Source organism: Malaclemys terrapin, chromosome 2 (genome assembly GCF_027887155.1).
Source record: "Malaclemys terrapin pileata isolate rMalTer1 chromosome 2, rMalTer1.hap1, whole genome shotgun sequence".
NCBI lineage: Eukaryota > Metazoa > Chordata > Testudines > Emydidae > Malaclemys > Malaclemys terrapin.
Window position 1 is genome coordinate 142775791 of NC_071506.1, and position 27791 is coordinate 142803581.

Sequence of the window (27791 nt, forward strand, 5' to 3'; positions counted from 1 at the left end):
CCAGTCTCTGCTCAAACTTTATCTGGAACAATGCATCACATTTAGGTGGGAATAGCCAAGCTCATGCTAGGGTTACAGCTGTAGGAAGGGGAACAATCTGGGGCTGGGGGACAGATCAGGATAGCTTCCTTGAGGCCAGTCATTTGTCTGCCCTGCTGTGGAAAGACTAGTGCTTTAGTTTAAGGCTGGGGATAGAACTTTGAAGTCACCACTTCTTCTGAATTATAACTGAGGGGGGTAAGAGGAGCCATGGGGGCAGGATGGCTGTGATCAAGCCTACAATGAAATTCAGCCTCTGGTGTGTTCTGTTAGGGGACTGCCCCCTCCTACTGGGTCTGTTATCTGTGCCAGTGTGGCTAGGGCCCCCTCTTGCGGCACTGATTTATGCCAGCATAGGTGATCTGGAAGTGCAGCTACACTATGCACTTTGGTCAGGAGCTGAACTCCCAGCTGTCACTAAATACCCACTGCCAATAACTGAATGCCTTGCATTGCCTGCTGTAGTACTTAATGGGGACTGTCACTGCTAGGGGGCTTTGGGTTCAAGAAAAATCATTTAACTCTAATTTAGCCCAACTCCAGCATATGCCTTGTGGTCTGCTTAAACACACAACATCCCTGATCTGTCGGGCAGTCTGAAGGGGAGTTGTACAAGCTCTTGCCCAGAGCTGCATGTCTACTTGTAGAGGGTAGCTATGTCTGTTAACCCATCAGCTGCCATGAGCTTCCCCTGAGAAGGTGAATCACTACTGATCTGTGGCTTCCTGCTAGAGCAGGGGTTCTCAGACTGGGGGTTGGGTTTATAATGGTGTTAAATTTATAAAGTGTTTTTAATTTATAAGGGGGGGTCTCACTCAGAGGCTTGCTATGTAAAAGGGGGTCCCCAGTACAAAAGTTTGAAAACTAGTGTGCTAGAAGGCAGGCATCTGTTCATGCTAGCAGGGTTGTAACTGAGTGTGTACCTTTAACTCCCTGAGTTTAGGCTAGTCTGTCTTTATTGACCCCCTGAAGTGGACTGGTGACATTGTGGGTGGGGGACATGGATATTTCAGAGTTTGAATTAGTCCTGCAGAACAGCAGTATAAGCTACTCTTTATAAGTGGGAAGGTTGTGCTTGCCTTTTGTCATGGGGCACAGGTCTGAGATGGGCTCTTTGGGCTTGGCACTGCTCCCACTGCCTGGAGAACAGTTTGCAGTAATGCATAACATCTAACAAGGGATACTATCTTAATTATAAACAAACAGTAATTAGCCATTTGAAATAGCTAACATAAGTGACTTGGTGAAGTTAAAGATGGAATAACTGAAAGGTTCTGAGTCCTCTTACAAAGATGACTGCCCTTGGAAAAGGCACACAAACCTCTTCTATTGCTCTGGCTAACTATACACCTCCAGGGGCCACCTTAGAGCACAGTAACTATCCAGCTTACGGGAGCATTTGACACACTTCCCTGGTGAGCTTCTATCTGGAACCCCCTCTAGTTAATGGGTTATAGCAGCAGGGACACTGGAATCCTTTGAAGAGTGAAGGAGTTATGCTTGTCCGTGCACTGAGGTAGCAGCAGGATTACTTTTGATACGTTGCCTTTTGATTTCAAGTTGGTGCTCTCCCTTCTGGGCCTGAAGTTCATTTCACCCCGGCTGCTGGATGTGCTATCCTGTGACACGAAATGGCCCCTTGAAACAAAACACAGGCCACCTTAAGCAAGAAATGCTTGCCTGTGTTGTAATAGGGTCTTGCACAGGTCAGTGTTTTGAGCAAGTCAGACACATTGGCCAAGAACTGCAGCTCCATTTGAAGTGGGGCCAGTGTGTTATGTGAAGCAGCCCCTCAGTGCTAGCGTGGTGTTAAATGCTGGAAGTGAAGATTTTTGTTGAGGTAGCTAAGTAGCTTGCAGTAAATGTGATGTTGTATTAAAACTGATCCAATCTCGTGCACACACACACCCCTTAAAACTTGGCGTCAGAACTGTTAGCCTCAAAAGGAAACTTTGGAAGAGGGGCTCTGGAGCTGAGCTCTGCTGAGGCCTGGTTGGGGGATATGCTGATTTGAATAACACTTAACATTCCTGCGGTGGGAAGAACACCTCAACAGCCCAACACTGGCATTTAATTTCAGAAAGGGGAACTATGCAAAACTGAGGAGGTTAGCTAAACAAATTAAAAGGTGCCATGACTAGAGTGAAATCCCTGCAAGCTGCATGGACCCTTTTCAAAGATGCCATAATAGAGGCCCAACTTAAACGTATACCCCAAATTAAAAAACACAGTAAAAGAACTAAAAAAGCCACCGTGGCTTAACAACCATATAAAAGAAGCAGTGAGAGATAAAAGGGCATCTTTTTAAAAGTAGAAGTCAAATCCTAGTGAGGTAAATAGAAAGGAGCATAAACACTGCCAAATTAAGTGTAAAAATGTAATAAGAAAAGCCAAAAAGGAGTTGAAGAACAGCTAGCCAAAAATTCAAAAGATAATAAAATGTTTTTAAGTACATCAGAAGCAGGAAGCTGTGGGGCCCCTGGATGATCAAGATACAAAAGAAGCACTGAAAGATGATAAAGTCATTCCAGAGAAACTAAATGAATTCTTTGCTTCAGTCTTCATGCCTGAGGATGTTAGGGAAATTCCCAAACTTGAGCCGTCTTTTGTAGGTGACAAATCTGAGGAATTGTCACAGATTGAAGTGTCACTAGAGGAGGTTTTGGAATTAATTGATAAACTTAACAGTAACAAGTTATCGGGACCAGCTGGCATTCACCCAAGAATTCTGAAAGAACTCACATGTGAAATTTCAGAACTATTAACTGGTTTGTAACCGGTCCTTTAAATCAGCTTCTGTACCCACTGCCTGGAAGATAGCTAATGTAATGCCAATATTTAGAAAGGGCTCTTGAGGTGATCCCGGCAATTACAGACTGGTAAGTATAACATCAGGACCAGGCAAATTAGTTGAAACACTAGTAAAGATTAAAATTATCAGATACATAGAAGAACATAAATTGTTGGGCAAAGGTCAAAATGGTTTCTGTAAAGGGAAATTGTGTCTTACCAATCTATTACAGTTCTTTGAAAGGGTCAACAAACATGTGGACAAGAGGGATCCAGTGGACATAGTGTGCTTAGATTTCCAGAAAGCCTTTGACAAGGTCTGTCACCAAAGGCTCTTACATGAATTAAGTTGTCATGGGATAAGAGGGAAGATCCTCTCATGGATTGAGAACTGGTTAAAAGACAGGGAACAAAGGGTAGGAATAAATGGTAAATTTTCAGAATGGAGAGGGGTAACTAGTGGTGTTCCCCAGGGATCAGTCCTAGGACCAACCCTATGCAACTTACTAATAAATGATCTGGAGAAAGGTGTAAACAGTGAGGTGGCAAAGTTTGCAGATGATACTAAACTGCTCAAGATAGTTAAGACCAAAGCAGACTGTGAAGAACTTCAAAAAGATCTCACAAAACTAAGTGATTGGGCAACAAAATGGCAAATGAAATTTAATGTGGTTAAATGTAAAGCAGTGCACATTGGAAAAAATAACCCCAACTATACATACAATATGATGGGGGCTAATTTAGCTACAACTAATCAGGAAAGAGATCTTGGAGTCATCGTGGCTAGTTCTTTGAAGACGTCCACACAAACAGGATGTTAGGAATCATTAAAAAAGGGATAGAAAATAAGACGGAGAATATCTTATTGCTCTTATATAAATCCATGGTACGCCCACATATTGAATACTGCGTATCGATGTGGTCTCCTCATCTCAAAAAAGATATACTGGCATTAGAAAAAGTTCAGGAAAGGGGTTTGGAACGGGTCCCATATGAGGAGAGATTAGAGGCTAGGAATTTTCAGCTTGGAAAAGAGACTAAGGGGGGGATATGAGAGAGGTATATAAAATCATGAGTGATGTGGAGAAAGTGAATAAGGAAAAGTTATTTACTTGTTCCCATAATATAAGAACTAGGGGCCACCAAATGAAATTAATGGGCAGCAGGTTGAAAACAAAAGGAAGTTCCTCACACAGTGCACAGTCAACTTGTGGAACTCCTTGACTGAGGAGGTTGTGAAGGCTAGGACTATAACAGGGTTTAAAAGAGAACTGGATAAATTCATGGAGGCTAAGTCCATTAATGGCTATTAGCCAGGATGGGTAAGGAATGGTGTCCCTAGACTCTGTTTGTCAGAGGGGAGATGGGTGGCAGGAGAGAGATAACTTGATGATTACCTGTTAGGTTCACTCCCTCTGGGGCACCTGGCATTGGTCACTGTTGGTAGACAGGATACTGGGTTGGATGGACCTTTGGTCTGACCCAGTACGGCCGTTCTTATGAAGCCAGCTGCCAGGGAGGGAGTGGTGAAAACAGGAAGTAGAAGGTGATAAAAGAGGGACTAAATAAAGGGCAGTCCTTTGGCTATTTGTGCATTTCAAGCTGAACAGGTCTTCTGTCCCACAGCAATGAGAGCAAAGGGTGTTTATGAATGAGCTGTTGCTGGGGAGGAGGGGGATTTTTCATGTTAACAGACACCCAGCAGCCTGTGCTTGTAGTTAGGGCACTGGCCTGGGTTCTAGTCCCAGCCGTGCCGCTGACCTGTGAGACTAGGCAAGTGTCCCTCTGCCTCAGTTTCCCAACTGGAAGACTGATGATCCTTCCTTCCCTGCAGGGAGGCTTGAGAATGAATCCATTAATGAGCATGTGACACTTGGCTACTCTGGTGATGGGGCCAGCTCCCTAAGCTTGCTGGCCAGATCTGGGTCTGTCTGTTGTCAGGGCCACAGCGTGATGTGTGGCCAGGGGGGTAATGGGATGACCTAGCTAAGAGGCTTTCTAAAAGCTGGTGAGAGACTGGGTCTGGTTGTGGGAGAGGGTGGCTGATAATAGGCTCTTGGTGTCACGCCTCCACACGTGCCCTGGAGCTCAGGGTTATGGCTGAGTTGCAGACATTCTGAGTCAGGGCAGAGCCTGGGTGTCCTGCTGCCCACCCTGGGCTCTAACCAGCCAGGAATCCTTTCCTGCAGGCCAGTGTGTGGGGCAGATCTCACCCCCAGTCTCCTGTGTGGCCTGTCCCAGGGAACTGTACAGCCACAAGGACAGAAACTAGCCAAGGTGGGGTGGGGAGGAGAGGCAATCCCTGGGCTGTGTTTTGGGTGGCAGGACAGGCTGGCTAGGAGGTACCATGCTTTGTATAGGTGGGAGTGTCCCTGCATTGCGGGGGGGAAGCTTCAGCAAGGTGCCAGTGCATCCCTTCCTGGGGCCAGAGCAGCACTTGCTCTGCAGGGCAGGGGGCTGGGGCTCTCACTGTATTACAGCAGCTGCAGGTGGGCTCTGTGCTGGACAGGTGATCCCCAGAGCTGGTCGCAGCTGTTCCCCACTTCTCCCTGGGCACCAGGCCCCTGTTTTGCAGCCTTATTTTGCAGGTGGGGAAGCATGGGCCAGAGCATGGGTGAGAGGCCTAGAACCCTCAGCTCCCTGGCCAGCGATGCTGGTGTCAGGCCGGAGTTACTTCCAGAGGAGTCGTTCTGGTTTTACACTGAGCAGCAGCCTCGCCGCCCCATGGAGTCTGAGGTGGCAGCCCACCCCAGGGCCCTTGGGTGCTCCTGGGAGATGGTTTACACACCCCTGTTCAATCGATAACCAGCTGAGGCTAGGCGGCATGGGCCCAGGGAGTGCAGTTCAGCCAGCTCTGCGGAGCAGGGGATCACTGATCCAGCACTTGTGAAGTCCTCTGCTGAGGGCCTTGTCCAGCTGTGCTCTGGCCACCAAAGATCGGGCGGGGGAGGGGGGGGGGGGCGGCAGCACTGTGCACAGTGAGGGTAGGTGAGGGCCAGCCCTGTACAGTGATGGTGATGTTTGTACTCTGCCAGCCCAGCCTGGCTGCTCCCTTATTCAGCTGATGAACCAAGCCTCCCTGCTCAGCTGGGTCCTGTCCTCTCTGGCTCCACCCATGCCCCACTGCACCTTCCCATTAGAGCCGACCTTTGCCTCAAGGCAGGGATGGTCTGCGTAAACTGCAGGGACCCACAGCTTGCCCCCTGCTCTGGCATAGCCCAGCCCTGGGGGGGTGGACACGGGGTTGAACCAAGCTGAGCCAGCTCTTGAATAGTTCATGGATCGAGGACGTGAGGAGAAAGCCCAGCTCCTCTGACCCCCGCCCCCCCCAGCTCTGCCAGTGCCTGTCACTCACAGGCCCCTGCTGTCCCTGCCCCAGGCTTCCACTAGCAGAGACATTCGTGCCACTTCCTGGAATAGGTAAAGGCAGCGTCACAGTGACCCACAGCGCCTGGAGAGAGATGGAGCTGCCCAGGGAGAATGGCTTTAAGGGCTGTTGGAGTCACAGGGCTGAGCCTTGGCTGAAGCTGTACTGAGTGTGTCGCTGCCCTCACAGTGGTAAGGCCAGAACAGAACCCAGGCATCCTGCCTCCCGGCCCCCACCTGCTCTGACCACGGGACCGCAGTTGTCTCAGAGCCAGGAATAGAACCCTGGTGTCCTGGCTTCCAGGCCCGACTGCTTTAAGGCGAGGCTAGTGCTGTCTGTGCCTCCCAGCACCGCTGACCTGGCACTGCACGGGCAGCCTGTGGCCTCCTGCCCCACTTAGCTACCCCCAGCCCAAGCTAAAGCCTTTAAGCTGCTTTCTCAGCGCTGCCTTCATCCAACAATCCTTGAGGGACTTTCTCTGCCTCGTCCGCCCCTAATCACTCCAGGTGAGCAGGGCTGAGCATGTCAGTGGGAGGATGATCTTGCCCCCAGGTGTGTGGGGGGGAGGGTCCATTCAGGGACAGTGCTGGGGGGCCCAATCCTGCACTCCCCCCCACAGAAAAACCTGTTGAGGCTACAGGGGTGAGGGATCAGCCCCACCCCAGGGAAGTGAGCTCTCTGGCTCCCAGGAACCAGCCCTTTTGGGGGGCTGGGGGCTGGCTGGAGTCACACTGTGGGGTTCCTTTAACGGTGGGGGTGGGAAGAAGGCAGGTTTGCATCTCCCACAGCCTGGCTGGAACCTTTGCCCCCCTCCCCTCCAGCCTCACGGAGCCCACGGCACTGCCAGGCCCCCCCTCACAGCTGGGCAAGATGCCCCAAGAGTACCAATGGGCACAGGCCTGAAGGCTGGACTTTGGTAGAGGCACATGGTGCTGAGGGGTGAGGGGGCAGGCATGCCATGGGGGGGGCAGTACTATGGGGAGCAGGGGTAGGGTTGAAAACACCATGGATGTGGGGGCAGCTGGAGATTGAGCCAGCAGCCCTGGCTCCAGCTCTCTGTGTTGCTCCCAGCGCTGGGCTGTCAGTACAGTTCTGCCCTAACCCAGCCTGCGCTGATGCAAAACACCCAGGCCAGGCGGCTCCGGCACTGGGGGTCGCTGCCTGTTCCCTACTGGGCAGGCTGCATGGGAGGGAGCTCACTCATGCTCAGGCCAAGGGGTAACAGTGCCCTGCAGTACCTTCAACAGAGCCTCACCCTCCCAGCACCTAGCCCTCAGGCCTCCTCTGCCCTCACCCCAGGCCAGGCACCTACGGGGAGGGGCCCACTCAGGAGACCGATGTTGCTGGGATCCGGGCGGGCTCTAGGTCACCTCACTCCAAGTGGATGGGGAGGGACAGACCCTGAGGGGTAGGACTCAGGCGCAGGGATTCTGAGCTGGGTATGAGCAGGAGCATGGGGGGCGAGGGCAGGACCTCCAGGGTGGGGTGGTGGCAGTTAAAAGCAGCAGGGCTGGACTGGAGGTGGGGGGCAGGCCTTAGGGAGGCAGGGGAACATAGGGACCAGGCTGCAGCCACAAGGCAAGTCAGTTAAACACGCTTGTGAGTCTGGAGTCCTGTCCCACATGTGGGCCCAGCAGCATAGAGAGGGCATTGCAGCATGGTGCAGGCTGGAGAACTGCCCCCGCCACTCCTGCAGCCAGCCCAACAGGCTGGTACTGCAGAAGAAATGGGGAAACTGAGGCACTCAGACAGGGCAAGGCATACAGCAACTTTCCAGCAGAGCCAGACCCACATCCTGTGCTCCAACCCCCACCCCACAAATTCCTTGACAGAGGGGGCATTGCTCAGTGCAGGGGAGGGAGAGCCCGTGTGGACGGGTAGCTGGCCTGCCGCTAACCCCACCCCACAGGCAGTGCACAGGGAACAGCCCCAGGCTTAGAAACAAGGCGCTTTATTGGGAGAAAAGGGTTAAGACCATTGAGACAGAAGCCATCCCTCCCGCCCCCAGTGATCAGACAGCCCCCCCGCGCTCCACCTAATGACCCCAGCCTGGCCAGCTCTTCCCCCGAGGCAGCTCAGCGTTGAGCAAGTCTGTCCCCAGCACCACAATGAGTCCATGGTAGAACCAGGCATGGAATCCAGGAGTACTGACCCCAGGCTGCTTCTCTAACCACTAGCCCCCACTCCCCTCCCAGAGCTGGGGAGAGAACCCCGGAGTCCTGGCTCCCAGCCCCATGCTCTACTCCCCGACCTGTTCACACACTTTTCCCATTTATTGCGGGCAGTAGGTGCTGGCACAGAGCCAGACTGTGGGGCAACTCCCTGCTGCCCAAGCTCAGTTCTCCCCGGGACAGACAGCCTGGCCGAGCCGTGGGCAGCGTGGGGCTCAGGCTCTGTGGTGCTGTGGGCCCAGGTCTGATGCTCACCAGGCCTTTTCACTTGAGGGTCTTGGGCTGTGAGCAGGGGCCTGGTCCCCCTTGCATGAGCACTGCTCCCCATCAGCCCAGCAGAAGCGGGAGGACCCAAGGGCATGTGCCTATCCCAGGATGCACTGAGCGATCAAGCTGAGATTATGGGGGGAGGGAATCCCTCGTCTGCAATGTGTCCTTGGGCCGTCCCCCCTAGGGTCAGAGCTCAGCCCGCTCTGGCTCCTTCTGCACCCCCTCCGTCCCCGCTGCACCCGTCTCCTGTTGCATGTTGGCGTAGGCCACCTCCCGTGCCAGGTGCTCCAGGGACGGGCGCCCCAGCGCCAGGTTCCTGAGCGAAATCCAGGTCATCAGGAAGCTGTGAGGGGAGAGAAAGAGCAAGGGCTGGAGATGGGCCCAAAGGAGCATCTTGGGGGGGCAGATCCGGGGGTGTTCAGCTCAGATGGGGGGTGGTTCACGGGACTGGGGTAGAGGGAGTAGGGAAGGTACGGCAGCTGGGGTGTCATGGCTCGTGCAGATGGGGGGGGGCCTGGCTCGTGGCTAGGAGGAGATGGGTGCAGTGGTGGGGGCCTGGCAGGGCATCCAACAGTGAGAGGCTGGCCTGTGGGTGGGAGGAGGTGGGTGCAGTAGCGGCAGGGCAGTGGGGGGGCTGGTGTGTGGAGGGAATAGCGCTGGGTGCTGTACGGCACCGGGGAGCTGGTGCATGACCAGGCGCTCACCTCCGGCGGAACAGGAAGTACTTCCTGGCAGCGAAGCGCTGCAGCCGCTCCCCGAGGGTGGCATTTCGCCGTCTCTGCAGCTCCTCCAATCGCTGCTGGCGCTGCACGAAGGCCTGGACAACGGGATCAGTCTGCATGGCATCCCCCAGGGCACCATCTAGGATGGGCTGCAGTTCTGGGGGTAGGGGCTCCGTCTCTGCACCGGGGGAGAGGGGGCAGGCATGAGATGGCGTCTCACCTCCAGGGGCCCGTATGCCACAGGAAAAGGGAGATGCCCGGGGAGCCCCATGACAGGGACACAGCCACTGGCGCCCAGCGGGAGGGATCTCCGCCCGCTACTCCCCCCAGCAGGGCTCCAGGGGGTCTGGGCTCAGGGGGCAGTGCTGGTCCCAGCAGCCAGGAGCTAGGCTAAGGGGCAGGGCCCCAGAGACTCACCGCTGCCATTCTGCACCTTGTCCCGCAGCTCCTGCAGCTGGGTCAGGTTCCGCTCCAGGGCCACATCCGTGGTGTTGACGTAGATGTACATGTAGCAGGAGGGCTCTGGCGACACTGTGTGCACCTTGTGGTACTCGCCCGGGGGCAGCTGGGACACGGGGGGGTCAGTAAGTGGCAGCAGGCCAAGCGGGCTGAGAACCAGCCAACTCTCTGCCCTTGCCAGACGTGCTGAGCCAGAACACAGCTCCCAGCTGGGGGGGAAGATCCCCCACCCCCAGATCTAAAACCAGGACCCTTGGGCCCAGTCCCCATGGCCCCCCAGCATATCCAGCAGACCTGGGCTGAGAACCAGCCAGCCACCCTGCATGGCTCTTCTCCTGCCAGGCAGGGACACAGGCCGGGCTCCACCCCTGCCCCTCAAGCCCAGCCCTCACCTGCATCCTGTCCCCTTCCTGCAGCGTGTAGTTCCTCTGCTCCTTGATGATCTCCACCACAACCTCCCCCTTCAGCAGCTGCAGGCTCGTGTTTCCCAGGTCCTCACTCACAAAGTTCTCCAGGTGCAGGCCTGGGGGTATAGGAGGGGACATAAAGGATGGTGAGCGCAGCCCCACTGGGACCCACTCCCGCACCATCTGGCCACAGGACACACCCGTGACCCCCACTGGCAGCATCTGGAGCTCTGCTCCACTCTAGCAGCAGCTTCTCAGGAGAGGATAACAGCCTCCTACAGCCGCCCGGCAATGGAGTAACTCCTTTAGGTCAAGCTGCAGCGGCTGAGGTTTGTGCTCTGAAGGTGCCAGGTTCCAACCCTGCTGCTGAGGCAGGGGGGCTGTCCTATTAGTAACAGGAACCCCCCAGAGGAACGGGCTGCAGGCAGATACCTGGGAAATCAGCGATGAAAACCACCTCAGTCTGGTTGTCCAGCGAGCTCTCGATCTCCTGCAACTTTGCCCTCCAGGGGGACAGGTTGACCAGCAGCGGCTTGAGCCATGGAGTGTGGGAGAAGGGAGACCACTCGGCCCGCACGATGTCCACCTGCGGGTCGAAGAGCCTGGCCGGCGAGAGGGACCCGATGAGTGCGCCGGAGGCTGGGCCAGCAGGATGCTCAGGTACCCGGCATCCTGACTGGTTTGTCTCCCCCGGGGCAGTGGGCAGCCAGTCCCAGGGTCATTGCAGGACAGAAGGGGCATCAAGTCCCTGAGGTGCCAGCTGCCAGATTGGGTGTGTGATGGGACCCAACGCACCCTGTGCTGGGGGCATGGCACTGCGACGGCCCCCCCCCCACACACACACTGGTTCTATGCAGTGCTACCCAGCAGCCCCTCCCACTACTCCGTCCTCTCCCTGCTGGGGGACATCCATAGGCTAGGCATGGGGCTGGCTGGGCTGGGGCCAGCGCAGGGCAGGTAGGACCTCCTTCCCCCGCACTTGCCTCTGCTGGAAGCGGTCGTTGATGGAGACCCAGATGTCGAAGTAGATCTCAGGCTGCGAGACGTTGTAGTTGTGTAGCAGGCGGCTCAGGCAGGTGGCGTACTGCTTCAGCATGTCAGCGTGGTCCTTCCAGCGCCGGCTCTGGGTGAACACCTGCCCGGACACACCCACTGAGCCAGGCGCCAGCCAGCCAGCCAGCCCTGGGATCCCCAGCCCCCCACAAGTCAGGAGATTTTCATCCCCACGAGCTTCTGCCTCTGAGCCAGCTCTGACCTCCCCACCCCATAGGTTCAGAGGGAGACCAGCCCTCTGCGTAAGGCACAAGGTTGGGGGTCAGGACTCCTGGGCCCCAGCTCTGCGGCTGACTCCCGGGGGGGGGGGGGGGTGGACTATGGGCAAGTCCCTTCCCTGCTCAGTGCCTCAGTTTCCTCACTTGTAACAGGACAAGAAAATTCAGTCATGTCTGCGAGGCTCAGACAGTCCAGCAGGGAGGGCAGCTCAGCCGCCGAGGGACAGAGTCATGCTTGAGCGCAGGGCTGGGAGAGCCCCGGCAGAGACCCTCCCCCACATTTCACTCCACGGGAATTTAAAGAAACCAATAACACCCCCTTTTGGCTCCAGTCCCAGATACAGTCACATCCCAGCGCAGGGGGCTCTGGCTGGGACACAAGGGCAGGGAACCACACACTGACAAGCAGAGTTTGGTAAGATGAGTCAACAGGACTCCTGGGTTCTATCCAGGGCTCAGGGAGGGGAGTGGGATCTAGTGGTTAGAGCTTGGGGGTGCTGGGAGCCAGGACTCCTGGGTTCTATCCAGGGCTCAGGTAGGGGAGTGGGGTCTGGTGGGAGCCAGGACACCAGGGTTCTAGCCCTGCCTCTGTAACAGATTTCCCCTGTAACCTTCAGTCAAAAAGCTCCCCATGCCTCAGTTTCCCCATCCATACAACAGGGATGGCCTGGGCCTGCCTTTGTTTAGTGCCCTGAGACCCTCAGATAGGAGCCTCATTGTCTGTGCTAATTAATATTGTTAACGACCATTAATGTCCACCTCCTCTGGGGCACCAAGCACAGCCAGGCCACAGTGAGGGCGCCGGACACAGATAGCCAGACTGGTTGTCCAGTCCCCTTCGCTGCGCAGAGAAGGAAACTGAGGCAGGGAGCAGGGCAGGGATGCCTCAGGGAGTCAGTGGCGGCAATAGAACCCGGGGTCCTGGCTCCGCCCCAGAGCGCGGCGGGGTCACTTACCCCAGGGTTGAGGTAGCCCAACTCCCCGGTCACACCATCCCGGTAGGTGATCTTCACGTGCTGGTGGGAGCGGGAATGGACCATCATGTCCCACGAGTAGCCGTACAGCCCCTTGGTCCAGTTGTTGTAGCCCTGGGGGAAGGGGCAGCACATCAGGGGGAGCATGGGGGGATAGGGAGCATGGGGAGGAAGCGGGGGGGACAGGAAGCACATTGGGAGGGTGTGGGGGGGGATAGGGAGCACGGGTGGGGAGCGATAGGGACCACGTTGGGGGGCTGTGGCGGGGACGGGACAGGGACCACGTCGGGAGGAGTATCGGGGATCCCTGAACCCAGAATCCGATCGGGTTCAAGCCGCTTTCCCAGAGAGCTGGTTTGTGCTGTTGTTTTGCTGGGTAGTCGGGGATCTGGCTGCTGTTACCCACCTGGCAGCCCCAGCTGTGAGACCATGGCCACCCCGCTGGGTCTGTGCAGCTCACATGGGCCACTGGTCACCAGGTGGACACCCAGCTCCTAGGGGCAGTCACCCCAGCTGGGAGGGTCAGGCTGGCCAGCCACAAAGCTAGCTCCCTCCCTGGGAGCCAGGCATCAGCCAGGGCTACGTGGTGGGGCAGCACAATCGCTGCTGGGCCAGGGGTCCCGGCTTGCCCCCCCCAGCTGAGCGACGCCCACTGAGGAGCAGCACCCCAGCACCCCTCCCAGTGCTGCCCTCCGCTAGCCCCCAGCTCCTCCCCTCCCCACAGCTCCCCCCGAGCCCTGCGCAGCGCAGCCCCAGCCGCGGGGGCCCCTACCTGGGTGATGAAATGGGAGTAGGGCAGGAAGAGCTGCTCCAGCACGTACAGCACGGTGAAGAGGGCACCCAGCTTCTGGCGCAGCCCCGGCCCTCGCTCCCCCCTGCCCCGGCCCTTGCGCTCAGACCCCCTGTACACGCACGCCTCGCTGGGCTGCGGCGGCTCCACGGAGGGCAGGAGCCTTCGGAGACAGGCCGGGAACCTGGCACCCAGGCGGCGCGGCCAGTCCGGGGAGCAGAACAAGGGGCTGGTGGCAAGCATAGTGTAGGAGAACATGCCTGTGGGGAGAACCGAGCCATCAGCCAGGGAGCTCCCTTCCCTTCGGGCAGGGCAAGGGGCACTGGCTGGGCTGGAGGACGGCAGCTGTGGGGTTAGAGCAGGTATGGGGGGCCAGGACTCCTGGGTTCTATGCCCAGTGCTGGGAGGGGAGGCTGGGAGCGAGGACTCCATTCCCAGCTCTGGGAGAGGGATGTGGTAACGGGAGGGTTGGGAGCAGAACTTCTGGGTTCTCTCCCCAGTGCTGGGGAGGCGTCGAGTGGGTTAGAGGGAGGGGCTGGGAGCCAGGACTCCTGGGTTCTCTCCCCAGTGCTGGGAGGGGAGCGGGGGTCGAGTGGGTTAGAGCAGAGGGGCTGGGGCCAGGACTCCTGGGTTCTCTCCCCAGTGCTGGGAGGGGGATCTGGGCTTGGGGGGGGGGGGGGAGCAGGACTCCTGGGTTCCGTCCCCACCCCAGCCCCCTTACCGATGCTGAAGAGCTGCGAGTTCATGCAGTGGAAGTAGGAGACGAAGATGAGCGCTGCTGGGCGGGTGGCGTCGAAGAACAGCAGGTAACCAGCCGTCAGGTCCAGCACCAGGCCTCCACCATGCACCACCAGCAGGCTGGTCATCTCCTCAGACAGCACCAGCCTGGGGAGCACGCAGGAGGTGAGACCCCCATCCCCTGCCCTGATGAGAGAGCATTCTCCCCTGCAGCCACCTGCAGGTCGTCTGCCCCCCCGGACCGCCCATGTTCTCTGCCCCACAGCAGCACCAAGCCCTGTATCCAAGCAGCCCCTGGGGATGCAGGGCTGGTAATGCCACAGCCCCTTCATGGCACTGACTGGTGGCTGGGGGGCAATGGCTGCCCTGGCTGGGTTAGGGAGGGAAATACAGGCCCCAGCCCCCTCCCCCTCCAGCTCCCCCCAGCCTGAACTTCCAGGGCTCCTTCCCTCTCCCTAGGTCCCCTTCACTTTGTAACAGCCATTTGGATCCCAGCCCTGAGCCTTCGAGACCCCAGATCTCGGGGCAGATTGTCCTGTGTTTGAACCCTTGGTGCAAAGACTTGGGGCCATCTATCTCCCAGCACCCAACTCTCCCCACCACCATGGTCTGCCCAGCATGGCAGGGGTCCAGCATACAAGGGGTCACGCCCGGCGACACAGGGCAGTCAGACATCCCCACGTCACCCAGCGCCCAGTAAGTGACCCAGCCCCGTCCGGAGCATGGGCAAACCCAGAGGAGCCAACCAGCCTCCCTTGGTGCCAGCTGGGGGATTTCAGTGCAGGGGCCTGTTGTGTTCGTGTGCAGGTGACTTGGCGTGAGCCCGTGTGTTTCACGCGTGAGCTCCCAGCTCAGGCCGAGCAGCCATGGGGGGGGGGGGGGGCGGGGGGTCCCCACGCAGGCACTGGCCAAGCTGGGCGATCGGTGTTAGCGCCTGGCCGACTACCCCCAGTGCCAACGTCTCCTGTGGCAGCGCCCCAGCAGGCCAATGAACCCAGAGCTCACCCTGCCCCCGGGGCAGCCCCCGTCACCCCAACACTCACTTGAAGGGGTCGAAGAGCCAGTGGCGGGACAACGACCCCATGGAGTAGCCTTCCACCCAGTCAGCGTCCAGCTTCTTGATGCCCGCAATGAAGTAGACGATGAAGATCTGGGTGACACAAAGCGCCCGTGAGCAACCCCAGCCAGCCCCGGGGCTGGCCAGTGCCTGGCTCCCAGCACAGCCAGCACCAGGCAGAAAGCGACGACCGACGAGCGCAGGCCCCGGGAACTCACACACAGAGAAAGGGCCCCATTAACAGGTGAGGGGGATAATCTCTGCCTGCACCTCTGTTACTGGGGTCTCAGAGCACCTCGGTATTGTTATCCCTCCCCCACAGGTGGAGAAACTGAGGCAGAGAGGGGCCAGGATAGGCCCAAGATCACAGTGAGTCAACAGAAAAGGTGGGAATAGAACTCAGGAGTCCTGGCTCCCAGCCTGTCCCGCTCTAACCCACCAGCCCCCACTCCCCTCCCAGAGCCGGGGAGAGAACCCAGGAGTCCTGGCTCCCAGCTCCCCCACCCAGGCCATCCCCCTCTCCCAATCCATCACAGAGCCCTGAGATTTGGGGGGTGGGGGGAGAGTCCTGCTGCCCTCACCCTCCCAGGCAGTGACGTGCTCTGTGCGCTGCTGCCCCCGAGTGGCCAACCCAAGGGATTGCACCAGCATTCTCCACCCCTTCAGAAGCATGGCCAGGGGCCCGGGCCAAGGGGCCCATTTCCCCGGCATGGCACGGCCAGCCCCAGCAGGGGTCCTGATTGACACTCAGGGCAGAGGGCATTAGTGGGAGTTGGCAGAGCGGGGGGGCTGGCTCCTTGCCGGGGACTCGACAGAGGGGCCCAGGGCAGTGCTCCCCTGCAGGGCAGAGCAAGGCAACGGGGGTGTGGGTGGAGGGAGGCTGCCTGTGGACACCCTCCGCCCATACCTGCATGCGCAGCACCGTGTAGTTCCACAGGGGCACGTGAGCGTTCCTCTTCCGCGGGTGCCGGAGCCCATCGATGGACCTGGGGGAAGGAGCTGCTGTCAGGGCGCGGCCATGCCAGCACAGGGAGCGGTGTAGCCACAGCTGCCCCCTCCCCCGCAGGCACCATGGTAGTTATGCCACAGCCTGGCTAGTGCAGGCTGGGCAGCGGCTCTCAGCTGGGCTCCAAGGGAAGCGCTCCAGCCCCCTCCCCAGCAGGTCCCCGCCCACAGCTCCGGGGCTGCTCTGCCAGCCCTGCGCTAGCCAGGGTCAGACTATCTGAGCACAGTGGTCCCGTCTGGCTCGGGGATCTGGCTTTGCTGCAGGTCAGGTGCCATTTCTAGGCTAGGGAAGCTGAGCCCGTAAGTGATGTAGAAGGGCCCAGGTGGGACTGGGGATGTGGGGCTGGGTTGGGTTTCATCGGGGAGCTGCAGTTTATTTGTGGCAATGTGGCTTGGCGTTTGTGCCTAGCCATGCAACTGGGCAATGCAAAGCAGATGCGGGTGGTGCTCAGATTGCAAGGTTTCCCCTTGGGCAGAATGGGGGGTTCAGGTATAAAGATTTGGGGCCTGATCCCCATTGACCTGTCCTGCAGCTCCAGGAGAGGGGCACCAACATGACACCAGAGTGACAGCGGTGCCTCGCCTTTGGGCTCTACCCTGCCCCTTGGCATGAGGCCTGGCTCACAGAAACTGAGCCTGACGGCTGTTCGCGATGCGTATTCATCAGTAGCGTGGCCGATCTCCATCCTGCTGTCACGCAGAGTTTGCGGCTGGAGGAAGTTGGTTTGGTTTTGCAGGTGGCTGCGTTACCTCACCGCGCCGTTGCACACAAGACGGATCATGGAGACTCACGCGTGACAGAGCTACCAGCGTGAGGGCGTCTCGGCAGGGATCCTGCACTAGGAAATGCAGCCTACATCCCAGCCAGCCCATACGCCATGTGAATAGAACGGCTCCAGGCACCAACAGCCTGCGCCGGGCGCTGCGCCAAGATGGAGCTGGTCTCATTCTCCAGGAGGGGAAAGAGCCTTTGGACCTGGGAAGGGGCCCCCCACTTCTTCGGGCATCAGGGCTCCTGGGGCCTTGCCACAGCCCTGGCTGGCGGCCCGCTCTGCATTCAGCTGGGGTACCCAGGAGTCCCAGCCAGGGCCCCCACGATCAGCAGCAGTGTCAGCGCCCAGCAGGCAGACAGGGTCCTGGGTTTGGCGGGGGGGCCGAGGTGGGGATCCAAGGGGAGAAAGGACTGAGTCAGAGCCGGTTTCAAGATCCCCGACCCCCAGCCCCTCCCTGCCACTTGCTCTGTCCCCACCTCCCCGACATGCACCCCCTGCCTGCCCCACCCTACCAGTAGCGGTTGGCGTCCATGAGGGTGAGCTGGAAGCCGAGGAGGCCGTAGAGGTACGAGTGGTTGTTCCAGGCCGTCTTGTCCAAGAAGAAGATGTACCAATAGGGCAGCATGAAGAGCAGGCAGCTCAGCCGGTAGCAGCAGCCCAGCATGATCCCCAGGGCACCTGGGACGGGTGGGAGGGATTCAGCAGGGGCCAGGGATCTCCCCTCCTCCCCAGGGCTCCCCAGCCTGGACCCCATGTTGCCAGCACCATCCTAGGGTTCCCTAGGGAGGTGGTGGAATCTCCTTCCTTAGAGGTTTTTAAGGTCAGGCTTGACAAAGCCCTGGCTGGGATGATTTAGTTGGGGATTGGTCCCGCTTTGAGCAGGGGGTTGGACTAGATGCCTCCTGAGGTCCCTTCCAACCCTGATGTTCTATTCTATGATCTTGCTGGCCATGGCTCTGAGCCTGTCCCTGCAAGGGGCCTGGCCCAGCCTGGGGAGCAGTATAGGGCACAGGGCCACCAGCTAGCAGAGCAGCCCTGGCATGCCTGTGTCTGGGATGGCCCTGGCAAGCCCCTGCCCCCACATGGGGCATGAGCCCCAATCTCAAACCGGTCAGGGCCCCTCAGACACTGCACCCCCCAATCTCCCCAGCCCAGCCCATGACCCCCTGATCCCTCAGCACCCTCCTGTGACGCTCTGTACCTCGGGGGAACACCCTACACCCCCATGTTCATCTTTGTAAAATGATTGTGTGGTATCCAATGGAAAGTTTGTCATGTCAGGTGTCTTCGGAAGGCTCATGATACACTGAGCATTGCTGTTACAGTGATGTTATAGGTTGTAATTTCATGTATATAGTTATAAGGCTGAAAATGTATCCTCATGGCTTAAAGCAGTGGCTCTCAAACTTTTGTCCTGGTGACCCCTTTCACATAGCAAGCCTCTGAATGCGACCCCCCTTAAAAATTAAAAACACTTTTTTATATATTTAACACCATTATAAATGCTGGAGGCAAAGCAGGGTTTGATGTGAAGGTTGACAGCTCATGACCCCCCACGTAATCACCTCACGACTCCCAGTTTGAGAACCCCTGGCTTAAAGCAACCCCAGGCAAAAACTTTCCAAGAGCAGAGAGGCAGTTCACACCTCATCAGGGCATGGATGGGACAAACCCAGCCCAGCCTCACAGGAACAAAGGACACTGGCCTAGGCAGCAACAAAGGATTTGTTAGAGACCCTAGAGAGAGTCACCCCATTCGTTTGGGACTGCAATGAGGTGATGCTCACCTGACTCGGGGGGGGGGGGGGGGGGGGGCGGGCAAAGCCAAGAGGAAACAAAGGACATGATAAAAGGGAGAGACCTTTGCCATGTTCTCTCTCTTCCACCTCCATCTACAGACACCACCACTAAGCGACTGAAACACTGGTCAAAGGGAAGAGCCTCACTGAAAAGTAACCAGCCAGCCTGTGGTGAGAAGCATCTAAGTTTGTAAGGACATTGAAAGTGTTAAGATCAGCTTAGAATGCGTTTGGCTTTTATTTCATTTGACCAAATCCGACTTGTTATGCTCTAACTTGTAATCACTTAAATCTACCTTTGTAGTTAATAAATCTGTTTGTTCTACCTGAAGCAGTGCCTTTGGTTTGAAGTGTGTCAGAGACTCCCCTTGGGATAACAAGCCTGGTACATATCAATTTCTTTGTTAAATTGACGAACTTATATAAGCTTGCAGCGTCCAGCGGGCATAACTGGGCACTGCAAGACGGAAGTTCCTAGGGTTCTGTCTGGGACCGGAGATATTGGCTAGTGTCATTCGGTTGCAAGTAGCTGGGAACAGCTTACGTGCCAGAAACTGTGTGTGAACAGCCCAGGAGTGGGGTTCTCACAGCAGAGCAGGGTAAGGCTGGCTCCCAGAGTCGAGGATTGGGGTGACCTAGCAGATCACTGGTCCAGACAACACCAGGGGAACGTCACAGTGGCCCAGCGAGCAGGTTGTATGCGCGGCTTGTTACTCCAAGTGAAATTCACACTTTAAGCATTGATATTTGAGATTTTAAGTGAATCTTAAGTGCAGTGGCTAAGGTCACAGTTTTGTTATTTTCTATTTGTTTATTCCCGGAAAGGGAAGTAGGGACAGAAAAGCAGGAACATGAGTGAAAGCAGTGAAGCGATTGCGAAGTTGGAGCTTTTTAGTCTGCAGAACAAGAGCGGGAGTACCAGAGATTATTGCAACTGAAAGAATTGGAGATAAAGGAAAAAGAAAAAGAGGCTGCACACAGAAGGGCCATGGAAGAAAAAAAAGAGCGAAAATACCAACTGGACCTGCTAGAGAAGCAGAACCAGAACTCCCCAACGACTCCCATCACTCCAAAAATCCACAAGTGGGAACATTTATGTCCTGCATACAGTGAGGACGATGATATTGTTGAATATCTGAGTACCTTTGAAAGGCTGTGTGTAATACATGAAATCCCTGATAAGAGAGTTCCTACCCTGATTGCGAAATTAACTGGCAAAGCTCGAAATGTAGTCAGTGGAATGCCTATTGAAGATGCTTTAGTCTATTGTAAATTTAAAAATACTGTTTTGCGAAGTTTTCCCTGAAACATATCGAGTTACATTTAGGAATCTGAAGAGGGCTATTGGGATGAGTAATGGGGAATATGTAACCAAATGATCGATTTGTTGGGGAAATGGGTGCGGGGTCAGGAGACGGCAAGTTTTGAGGGAATGTTGGATCTTGTTGCTCAAGAGCATTTCATAAGCATATTAAGGCTGATGTAAAGCAGTGTCTATGGGACAAAGATGTAAAGTCTGTGGAGGAGATGGATTTTTTAGCTGATGCCTTCGAACAGAATCAGGCATCTATTGAGGGCAGGCCACAGAAAGAGGGGTTTAAAACTAGTGGAAAGGGAGGATCCCATTTTGCCCCTGGGAAGAGAAAACACGGTTGGGAGCCTAAACACACACTTACCCCAAAACCATTCCTCTACTGGTAACTCTCATCCCAAATCTCCTGTAAAAGCAGAAGAGCCCAGGTGTTATTGGTGTAATTCCACTAATCACCTGAGGAATAGATGCCCTGTGCTAGGAGGAAGCAGGCAACCAATAGCTCATGTTAGTTGTGCCGTCCTCACCACAAAACCCCCCCAGGCAATTGAAACCTATCGTATTGGTTCTGTGACGTAGCCTCTGCAGAACCAGATGTGGAGCATGTTTCGGCTGTCCAAATTAATGGCAGGGAATGCTTGGGGCAGAGGGATACAGGGGCCCAGATCTCTCTGGTTAAGCAGAGTGTGGTTCCAAAGGCCAGTATAAGATCTCTCTCCTACCACCCATCTCCACCCTCTGACAAACAGAGGCTAGGGACACCATTCCTTGCCCATCCTGGCGAATAGCCATTAATGGACTTAACCTCCATGAATTTATCTAGTTCTCTTTTAAACCCTGTTATAGTCCTAGCCTTCACAACCTCCTCAGGCAAGGAGTTCCATAAGTTGACTGTGCGCTGTGTGAAGAAGAACTTCCTTTTATTTGTTTTAAACCTGCTGCCCGTTAATTTCATTTGGTGGCCCCTAGTTCTTATATTATGGGTACAAGTAAATAACTTTTCCTTATTCACTTTCTCCACATCACTCATGATTTTATATACCTCGATCATATCTCCCCTTAGTCTCCTCTTTTCCAAGCTGAAAAGTCCTAGCCTCTTTAATCTCTCCTCATATGAGACCCGTTCCAAACCCCTTTTCTGAACTTTTTCTAATGCCAGTATATCTTTTTTGAGATGAGGAGACCACATCTGTACGCAGTATTCAAGATGTGGGCGTACCATTGATTTATATAAGGGCAATAAGATATTCTCCGTCTTATTCTCTATCCCTTTTTTAGTGATTCCTAACATCCTGTTTGCTTTTTTGACTGCCGCTGCACACTGCGTGGACGTCTTCAGAGAACTATCCACGATGACTCCAAGATCTCTTTCCTGATTAGTTGTAGCTAAATTAGCCCCCATCATATTGTATGTATAGTTGGGGTTTTTTTTTCCCATTGTGCATCACTTTATATTTATCCACATTAAATTTCATTTGTCATTTTGTTGCCCAATCACTTAGTTTTGTGAGATCTTTTTGAAGTTCTTCACAATCTGCTTTGGTCTTAACTATCTTGAGCAGTTTAGGATCATCTGCAAACTTTGCCACCTCACTGTTTACCCCTGGGCGAAAGCAGATTCCTTGTACCACTAGCTGAAGTCCATGTGGCGTGGGAAGGTTTGGAAAGTGTTTTGACTGTGGGGGTGATGGAACACTTCCTAGTCGACCTGCTCCTGGGTAATGATTTTTACCGTGTAGCTCAGGTTAAAGTATTTGCCTGCAGCAGGAGGGAGTGTTATGCTGGGACCCCCGAGGGAAAGGGTACGGTCTCAGGAACTGCTGAGGAATGGGAGAGAGTCTCCTTGATTCTTCTGCAGCAGGGAGTAGCCACATGCTTCCAGGTGGGAGGGTGGTTGAGACCAACTCCTGCACTGCAGCTGGAGGCAACACCACATTGGGAAGGGATGGGGGTGTAATGCCGCCCAGGGAGAGAGCTGTCCAGGTTGTTAGCTGCCGGCAGGTCGCGGCTGAACCAGAGATAAACTCTAGGGAGCAGAGAGAAATGTGTCCCAGACGAGAGCCCAGAGAAGGGGCAGGGGATCTCAGAAACCACTAAAGTGGATGAGGATTCCTGTGACTCTGTAACACAGGGAAGCAGCATGCTTCCAAGTGTGGGAGGGGCTGAGACTAACTCCTTTTCAGCAGAAGGCAACATGCCCTCAGGCGCAGGGACAGGAGAGGGGTTGTCAGGGATTAAGGAAACTGTCCCAGTTGTTAGCTGGCAGAGTTCTGCAGCTAAATAAAAGATAAAATCCTCCCTAGGGAGCACAGAGAAATGTGTCTTAGGAGGGGGCCCAGAGGAGGAAACTGGAGAAGGAATAGTGGGGGTACAGGAATGTCTCCACACTAGTCACTTGGGGCAGAATGCCCAGGACACTAGGAGGATGGCTGGGTCAGCATCTGTGGACCCAGGCACTCAGCCTGTGACCCAGGTTTTGAGAGGGAACTGTGTGACTGACCTCCTGGGGGGGAGCAGTCACACAGCTGATTTCTCGGGGACAGACAACGGGGTGGCGGAGGTACCCCAATCCAGGTCCCAATTTTTCAGGATGCTATTTCTGAGAAGTTTTTGGAAAGTAACTGTGTCTCTTTACATCAAGATGCAGCTCCAACACCTGTGACAGCAGGTTTCAGTGGTAGCCGTGTTAGTCTGTATCAGCAAAAAGAACAAGGAGTCCTTGTGGCACCTTAGAGACTAACACATTTATTTGGGCATAAGCTTTCATGGGCTAAAACCCACTTCATCGGATGCATGGAGTGGAAAATACAGTAGGAAGATATATAACAGTACATGTTAGTACATGTTCGTTGGTAAGGCAACTCCCATCTTTTCATGTACTCTTATATATCTTATACATTTGTTAGTCTCTAAGGTGCCACAAGAGCTCCTTGTTGTTTTTGTAACAGCAGAGGAGTTGAGACCAGGAAATGGCCAGGGGATAGTCTGTCAGAATACAGATGACCCAACTCACAGAATGGGTGTGCTTTCCCCCAGGCTGGTGAGACACAGGGAGCAGTTATGGGAGAGCTGCTGTGAAAGGGTGAATCTGATCAAAGGATAAACACACCTAGTCCAGGGAGCACAGATCACAGCCCTCTAGGGGGCAGGGAAGGACCCAGTGCTGGGAGGGGGAAACACCAGGTAACCCCAAAGGGGATCTGGATTTCCTACATATGTACAGTCCTGGGGTTGGGAGACCGCTCCCCAAAGGGTCAGTCAATGTGCAGGATCCCCCTGGACCCTTATCTTGCCAGACCCTGAGATATCAAAATGCCAGAAACATTATTAAATTAAGAACCAACACAGAGGGGAACCCTGGAGGGAAGGAAAAGCCAGTGACTGATTACATAGGAGAGAGTCAAAGGACACCCTGGGAAATGAACAAGCTAACCTCAAACTAGACTACCTGAACAGAAAGCATGCTCCATCTGTGATAAAAATTTTTGGTATTAATGTTAAGTTTTGGGGATAAGAATTTTGACATGGATGTTAAACCTTATGATAATGCTACTTTTCAATAAGCACCTGTAAACAGGTTTAAAGCTTATCACAGCAGAGATACCATAAAAAAACCTGGTTTGCTGTGTGTGAATGGGGAAACTGAGGCACACTGCCACATGGCCTTAATGGCTGGTTGCCAAGAGAACCATAACAACAAACTGCCTTCGAGCTAGTCAGTGACTAACCCTCTTGCAGTAAACTAAGAGGGGAGGTGTGACACCCTGCACCTCCATGTTCATCCTTGTAAAATGATTGTGTGGCATACAATGCAAAGTTTGTCATTTCGGGTGTCTTTGGAAGGCTCATGATGCACTGAGCAGTGTTGTTAAAGTGATGTTGTAGGTTATAATCTCATGTATATAGTTATGAGGATGAAAATGTGTCTTCATGGCTTAAAACAAGCCCAGGCAAAAACTCTCCAAGAGCAGAGGGGCAGTTCACACCTCATTGGGGCATGTATGGGACAAACCCAGCCCAGCCACACAGGAACAAAGGACACTGGCCTAGGCAGCAACAAAGGATTTGTTGGACTCTTGAGTGAGTCACCCCCCACCTTCCTTTGATCAGTCTGGGACTGCGATGAGGTGATGCTCACCTGACTCTGAAGGGGTGGGGGGGCAAAGCCATGAGGGAAGAAAGGACACGATAAAAGGGGAGACCTTTGCCATGTTCTCTCTCTTCCATCTCCATCTACAGACACCACCACCAAGCAACTGAAGCACTGATCAAAGAGGAGAGCCTGACTGAAAAGTAACCAGCCAGCCTGTGGTGAGAAGCATCTAAGTTTGTAAGGACAATGAAAGTGTTAAGATCAGCTTAGAATGCATTTTGCTTTTATTTCATTTGACCAAATCTGACTTGTTTTGTGCCTTGACTTAAAATCACTTAAATCTAACTTTATGGTTAATAAATCTGTTTGTTTATTCTACCGGAAGCAGTGCGTTCGGTTTGAAGCATGTCAGAGACTCCCCTTGGGATAACAAGCCTGGCACATATCAATTTCTTTGTTAAATTGATGAACTCATATAAGCTTGCAGCGTCCAGCGGGCATAAATGGGCACTGCAAGACGGAGGTTCCTAGGGTTGCGTCTGGGACCAGGGATATTGACTAGTGTCATTCAGTGCAAAGAGCTGGGAGCAGCTTACATGCCAGAGGCTGTGCGGGAACAGCCCAGGAGTGGGGGTCTCACAGCAGAGCAGGGTAAGGCTGGCTCCCAGAGTCAAGGATTGGAGTGACCTAGCAGATCACCGGTCCAGACAACACCAGAGGGGAACGTCACACTCCCATATCTCCCAATTCCTCCAGCCCCCCTCGATTCCCCCAGCCCAACCCGCAGTGCCCAGTCCCGGCCCTGTGCCCTCACCCAGCAGCATGACTGCGTAGAGCAGGTACATCCAGTCCAGCGGCAGGGGCTCCAGGAAGTTGATGAGGGGGAAGCGACAGACCTCCAGCCCGTCCAGGTACTTATGGTCCAGATAGCTCAGGCCGCGCTCCTGGGGGATGTCCAGGGCCATCAGCAACCCTGAGACATGGGCAGAGGCAGCGTCAGTCATGGGGAGGGTCCCCCTGACCGCCCCTCAATCTCTCATGTCCAGCCCAGAGCTAACTGGGCCCCCCAGGCTCAGCCAGTCCCAGAGGCAGAGCACGGATTGGGGCCAGCAGCCCTTGCAGTTGGGCACTGCCCTGCTGTCCACCTGGCCCAGTCCTGGCACAGGAGCCCGGCAACGAGGCAGCCACACGGAAGCTGTGCCGGGAGCCACCCCCACCCCACCAAGCACCCGCCCGACAGCAAATACCCGCATGGGATCCCACCCCCCTGGTGGCTCAGTGCAGCTGAGCACAGGCAGGGAAATTGAGCCACAGCAAGGGGATGGGACTCGCCATAGGGCACTCTCAGGAACCCAGGCGTCCTGTCTCCCCACAGGGCTGACCTTACTGGCTGTAGCAGCCCAGCAGGGATCCTGCTATCCTGCCCCGGGCTGGCAGTAAGGGACAGAGGGACTCGCCCACCCCGGGAGGCAGCCCCAGGTCTGGCCCAGAGAGCAGATTGGAGACCCAGCCTCTGCAGGGAGCCTCCTTGGAACCCCGGGGGTCCAGTGGGGCCACTAAGGACCGGGAGAGGCTGTCATAGGCAGCAGGAGCCATGTCATGTGAACACAGCACTTGTGAAAGGTGCCAGGCCTGAGGGGAAACGGACTTGCCCAGGGAAAGGCAGCAGGGCTGGGCAGAGAACCCAGGAGTCTTGGCTACCAACTCCCCCACCCCCACTCTAACCTACTTCCCTCCTGGAGCTGGGGACAGAACCCAGAAGTCCTGGCTCCCAGCCCTCTCCCTAGCACCATGCTAGGACAGTGGGGTCAGCCTGGACTCCGAGAGGACAGCACCCCGACTGAGCCCCCTTTTCCAAAAAGCTCTCCCATCCAAGTGCTGACTCAGCCCATCCCTACTTCACAGCATGGCCCCAGGACCCTCCTCATCTGAGTCCAGGAGCCCCCCCATAGGGAGACCCCCACCCCCCACAGCATGGAGAGTTTAACCCCTTCCCCAGCAGGCTCATCGCAAACCACGCGGGCACAGCTACCCACCCTGGCACGAGGCTGTGGGGCCTGGGCTGGCCATTGCTTCTGGATCCCTAGGCTGAGCCCTGGGGGCAGGGGGAAGATGTCTTGCACTGCCCCACCATGGGATAGCTAGAGTCAGGGGGCTGGGGAGACCCCATTGTCCAAGCACTGGGGGGCCAGAGGGGAGGGCACCCCTCGGATCTCACTGGAAGCAGGGCTGGGACCACCACATCCGCTCCCTCCTGACCATTGGGGCCTCCCCTCCCCTGCACTCTGAGGCCAAAGTCCCTCCCCACCTCCACAAGCAGAGGACAATGGCCCTAACCACATTGCAAAACCAGCCCGGCTCAGGGCTGGAAGCAGGGATTGGACCCGCCCCCAATGGCCGGCCAGCGGAACCAGCTGGCAGCCAGACAGTGACAGTGGCAGGGCAGGGCAGGGTAGGGTGGGTGGGACAGGATGTGGGGAGCCTGTGGCTAGCTGGGGGGCGTCAGAGGTTCTGGACAGGGCCTGCACAAGCACCACATGGGCGCTCTCAAACCGCAGCCTGGTCAGTGGGGGCTGGGTAACCCAGGGATGGATTCCTCTGTACGGACCTGCTAAGCAGGGACAGCACTGGGCCCGGAGACAGGCCAGGGGATGAGAGACTCCTGCACTTCTCCACTCCTGGACCCCATGCAGCACAAGGAGCAGTGAGAGCAAAGTCCCAGGACTCCTGGGTCGTCTCCCCAGCTCTGCTCTCCCTCTAGCAGTTCTGTACCTCAGTTTCCCTCCCATAAACAGGGAAAACAACACTGACCCACCTGGAGTGCCCCGAGATTGGGAGGCTGGGCTTCAGGGAGGGGGAATAAACTGAGCACCAACTGCCTGAGCATTCAAGGGAGGTTAGAGCTCCCCGGGGAAACAGGACGTTTTCTGAGGCGCCCTCTCACCAGTCGGGTTCCCCAGAGGAGCAGGGATCCCAAGGGCACGTGCCCTACCCAGGGCACTCACCGAACAGGAAGCGGAAGACGCCCAGGGAGGCCGGGTCCGTGGGTCTGTTGAGCAGGCAGACGAAGCGGTGCCAGCTGGACACATCAGCCCATTCGAAGCCCAGCAGGCGCTTGGCCCAACTGCTGCTCTGCTGTGTGGGCTCCGGCGGCCCCCGCACCTCCTCACGCCGCCTCCGGCCGGGCAAGGACTCTGACAGCAGGGCAGCTGCAAACCAACAGGGGCGGGGGGGGGGGAAATACAGGTCACTTCATTATCTGGGGGGCAGGAGGTTCTTCGCATCCTAGACAGCATGACAGCGAGGGCTCTAGACGCCACAGTCCCCCAACAGCGACCCGCAGCCCCGTTACCCCAGCCCCGGGCCCCACCCAGCTCTGCGGTGCCCCTCACTCCCGACCCGCAGCCCGGGCAGACTGAGAACCAGGCGGGACCCAGCTGCCTGCCCCGGGCCGGGCCGGGCCCTCTTCACGGGCCGCGGGGCGGGTGTCGCGGGCGGGGGGGGTGGGGCTGCAGCGCCCGGCGGGAACCCAGGAGTCCGGCTGCGAGCCCCGGTACCTGCCGCGCGGCCCCGCTGCGGCTCCATCTCCGCGCGACTCCCAGCGCCCCGCCCCGGTTGCTAGGAGACGCTCCAGCGCGAGCCCCTTGGCCGCAGACACGTCACCAGCGCGGCGGCCGCAAAGTGGTGGGCGGGGGAGTGTCGCAAGCGCGGGGTGGGCGGCGGCGCTTTCCGGCAGCCCCGAGGGGCCGCTCGG

At 56.2% G+C, this 27791-nt stretch overlaps 1 protein-coding gene across 3 annotated transcripts; it reads right to left on the bottom strand.

Annotated features, from left to right (window-relative positions):
- Nucleotides 1–8180: 8180 nt before the first annotated feature.
- GGCX (gamma-glutamyl carboxylase) lies at nt 8181–27695 on the bottom strand. Of its 3 annotated transcripts, XM_054017735.1 has the most exons (16): nt 27595–27695; nt 27043–27246; nt 24852–25010; nt 17346–17511; nt 16583–16801; nt 15963–16041; nt 15042–15148; nt 13982–14145; nt 13243–13520; nt 12453–12584; nt 11209–11360; nt 10658–10827; nt 10211–10341; nt 9777–9924; nt 9342–9537; nt 8181–8980 (listed from the first exon to the last, which is right to left on the bottom strand). In XM_054017735.1, the coding sequence occupies exons 1-16, from the start codon at nt 27620–27622 to the stop codon at nt 8824–8826; spliced, it is 2490 nt and encodes an 829-aa protein (XP_053873710.1). In that variant the 5' UTR covers nt 27623–27695; the 3' UTR covers nt 8181–8823. The 3 variants fall into 3 exon arrangements, with proteins under 3 accessions (XP_053873710.1, XP_053873711.1, XP_053873712.1); XM_054017736.1 differs by lacking the exon at nt 16583–16801 and having other exon boundaries at nt 8184–8980; nt 27595–27694; XM_054017737.1 differs by lacking the exon at nt 9342–9537 and having other exon boundaries at nt 8891–8980.
- Nucleotides 27696–27791: the final 96 nt, after the last annotated feature.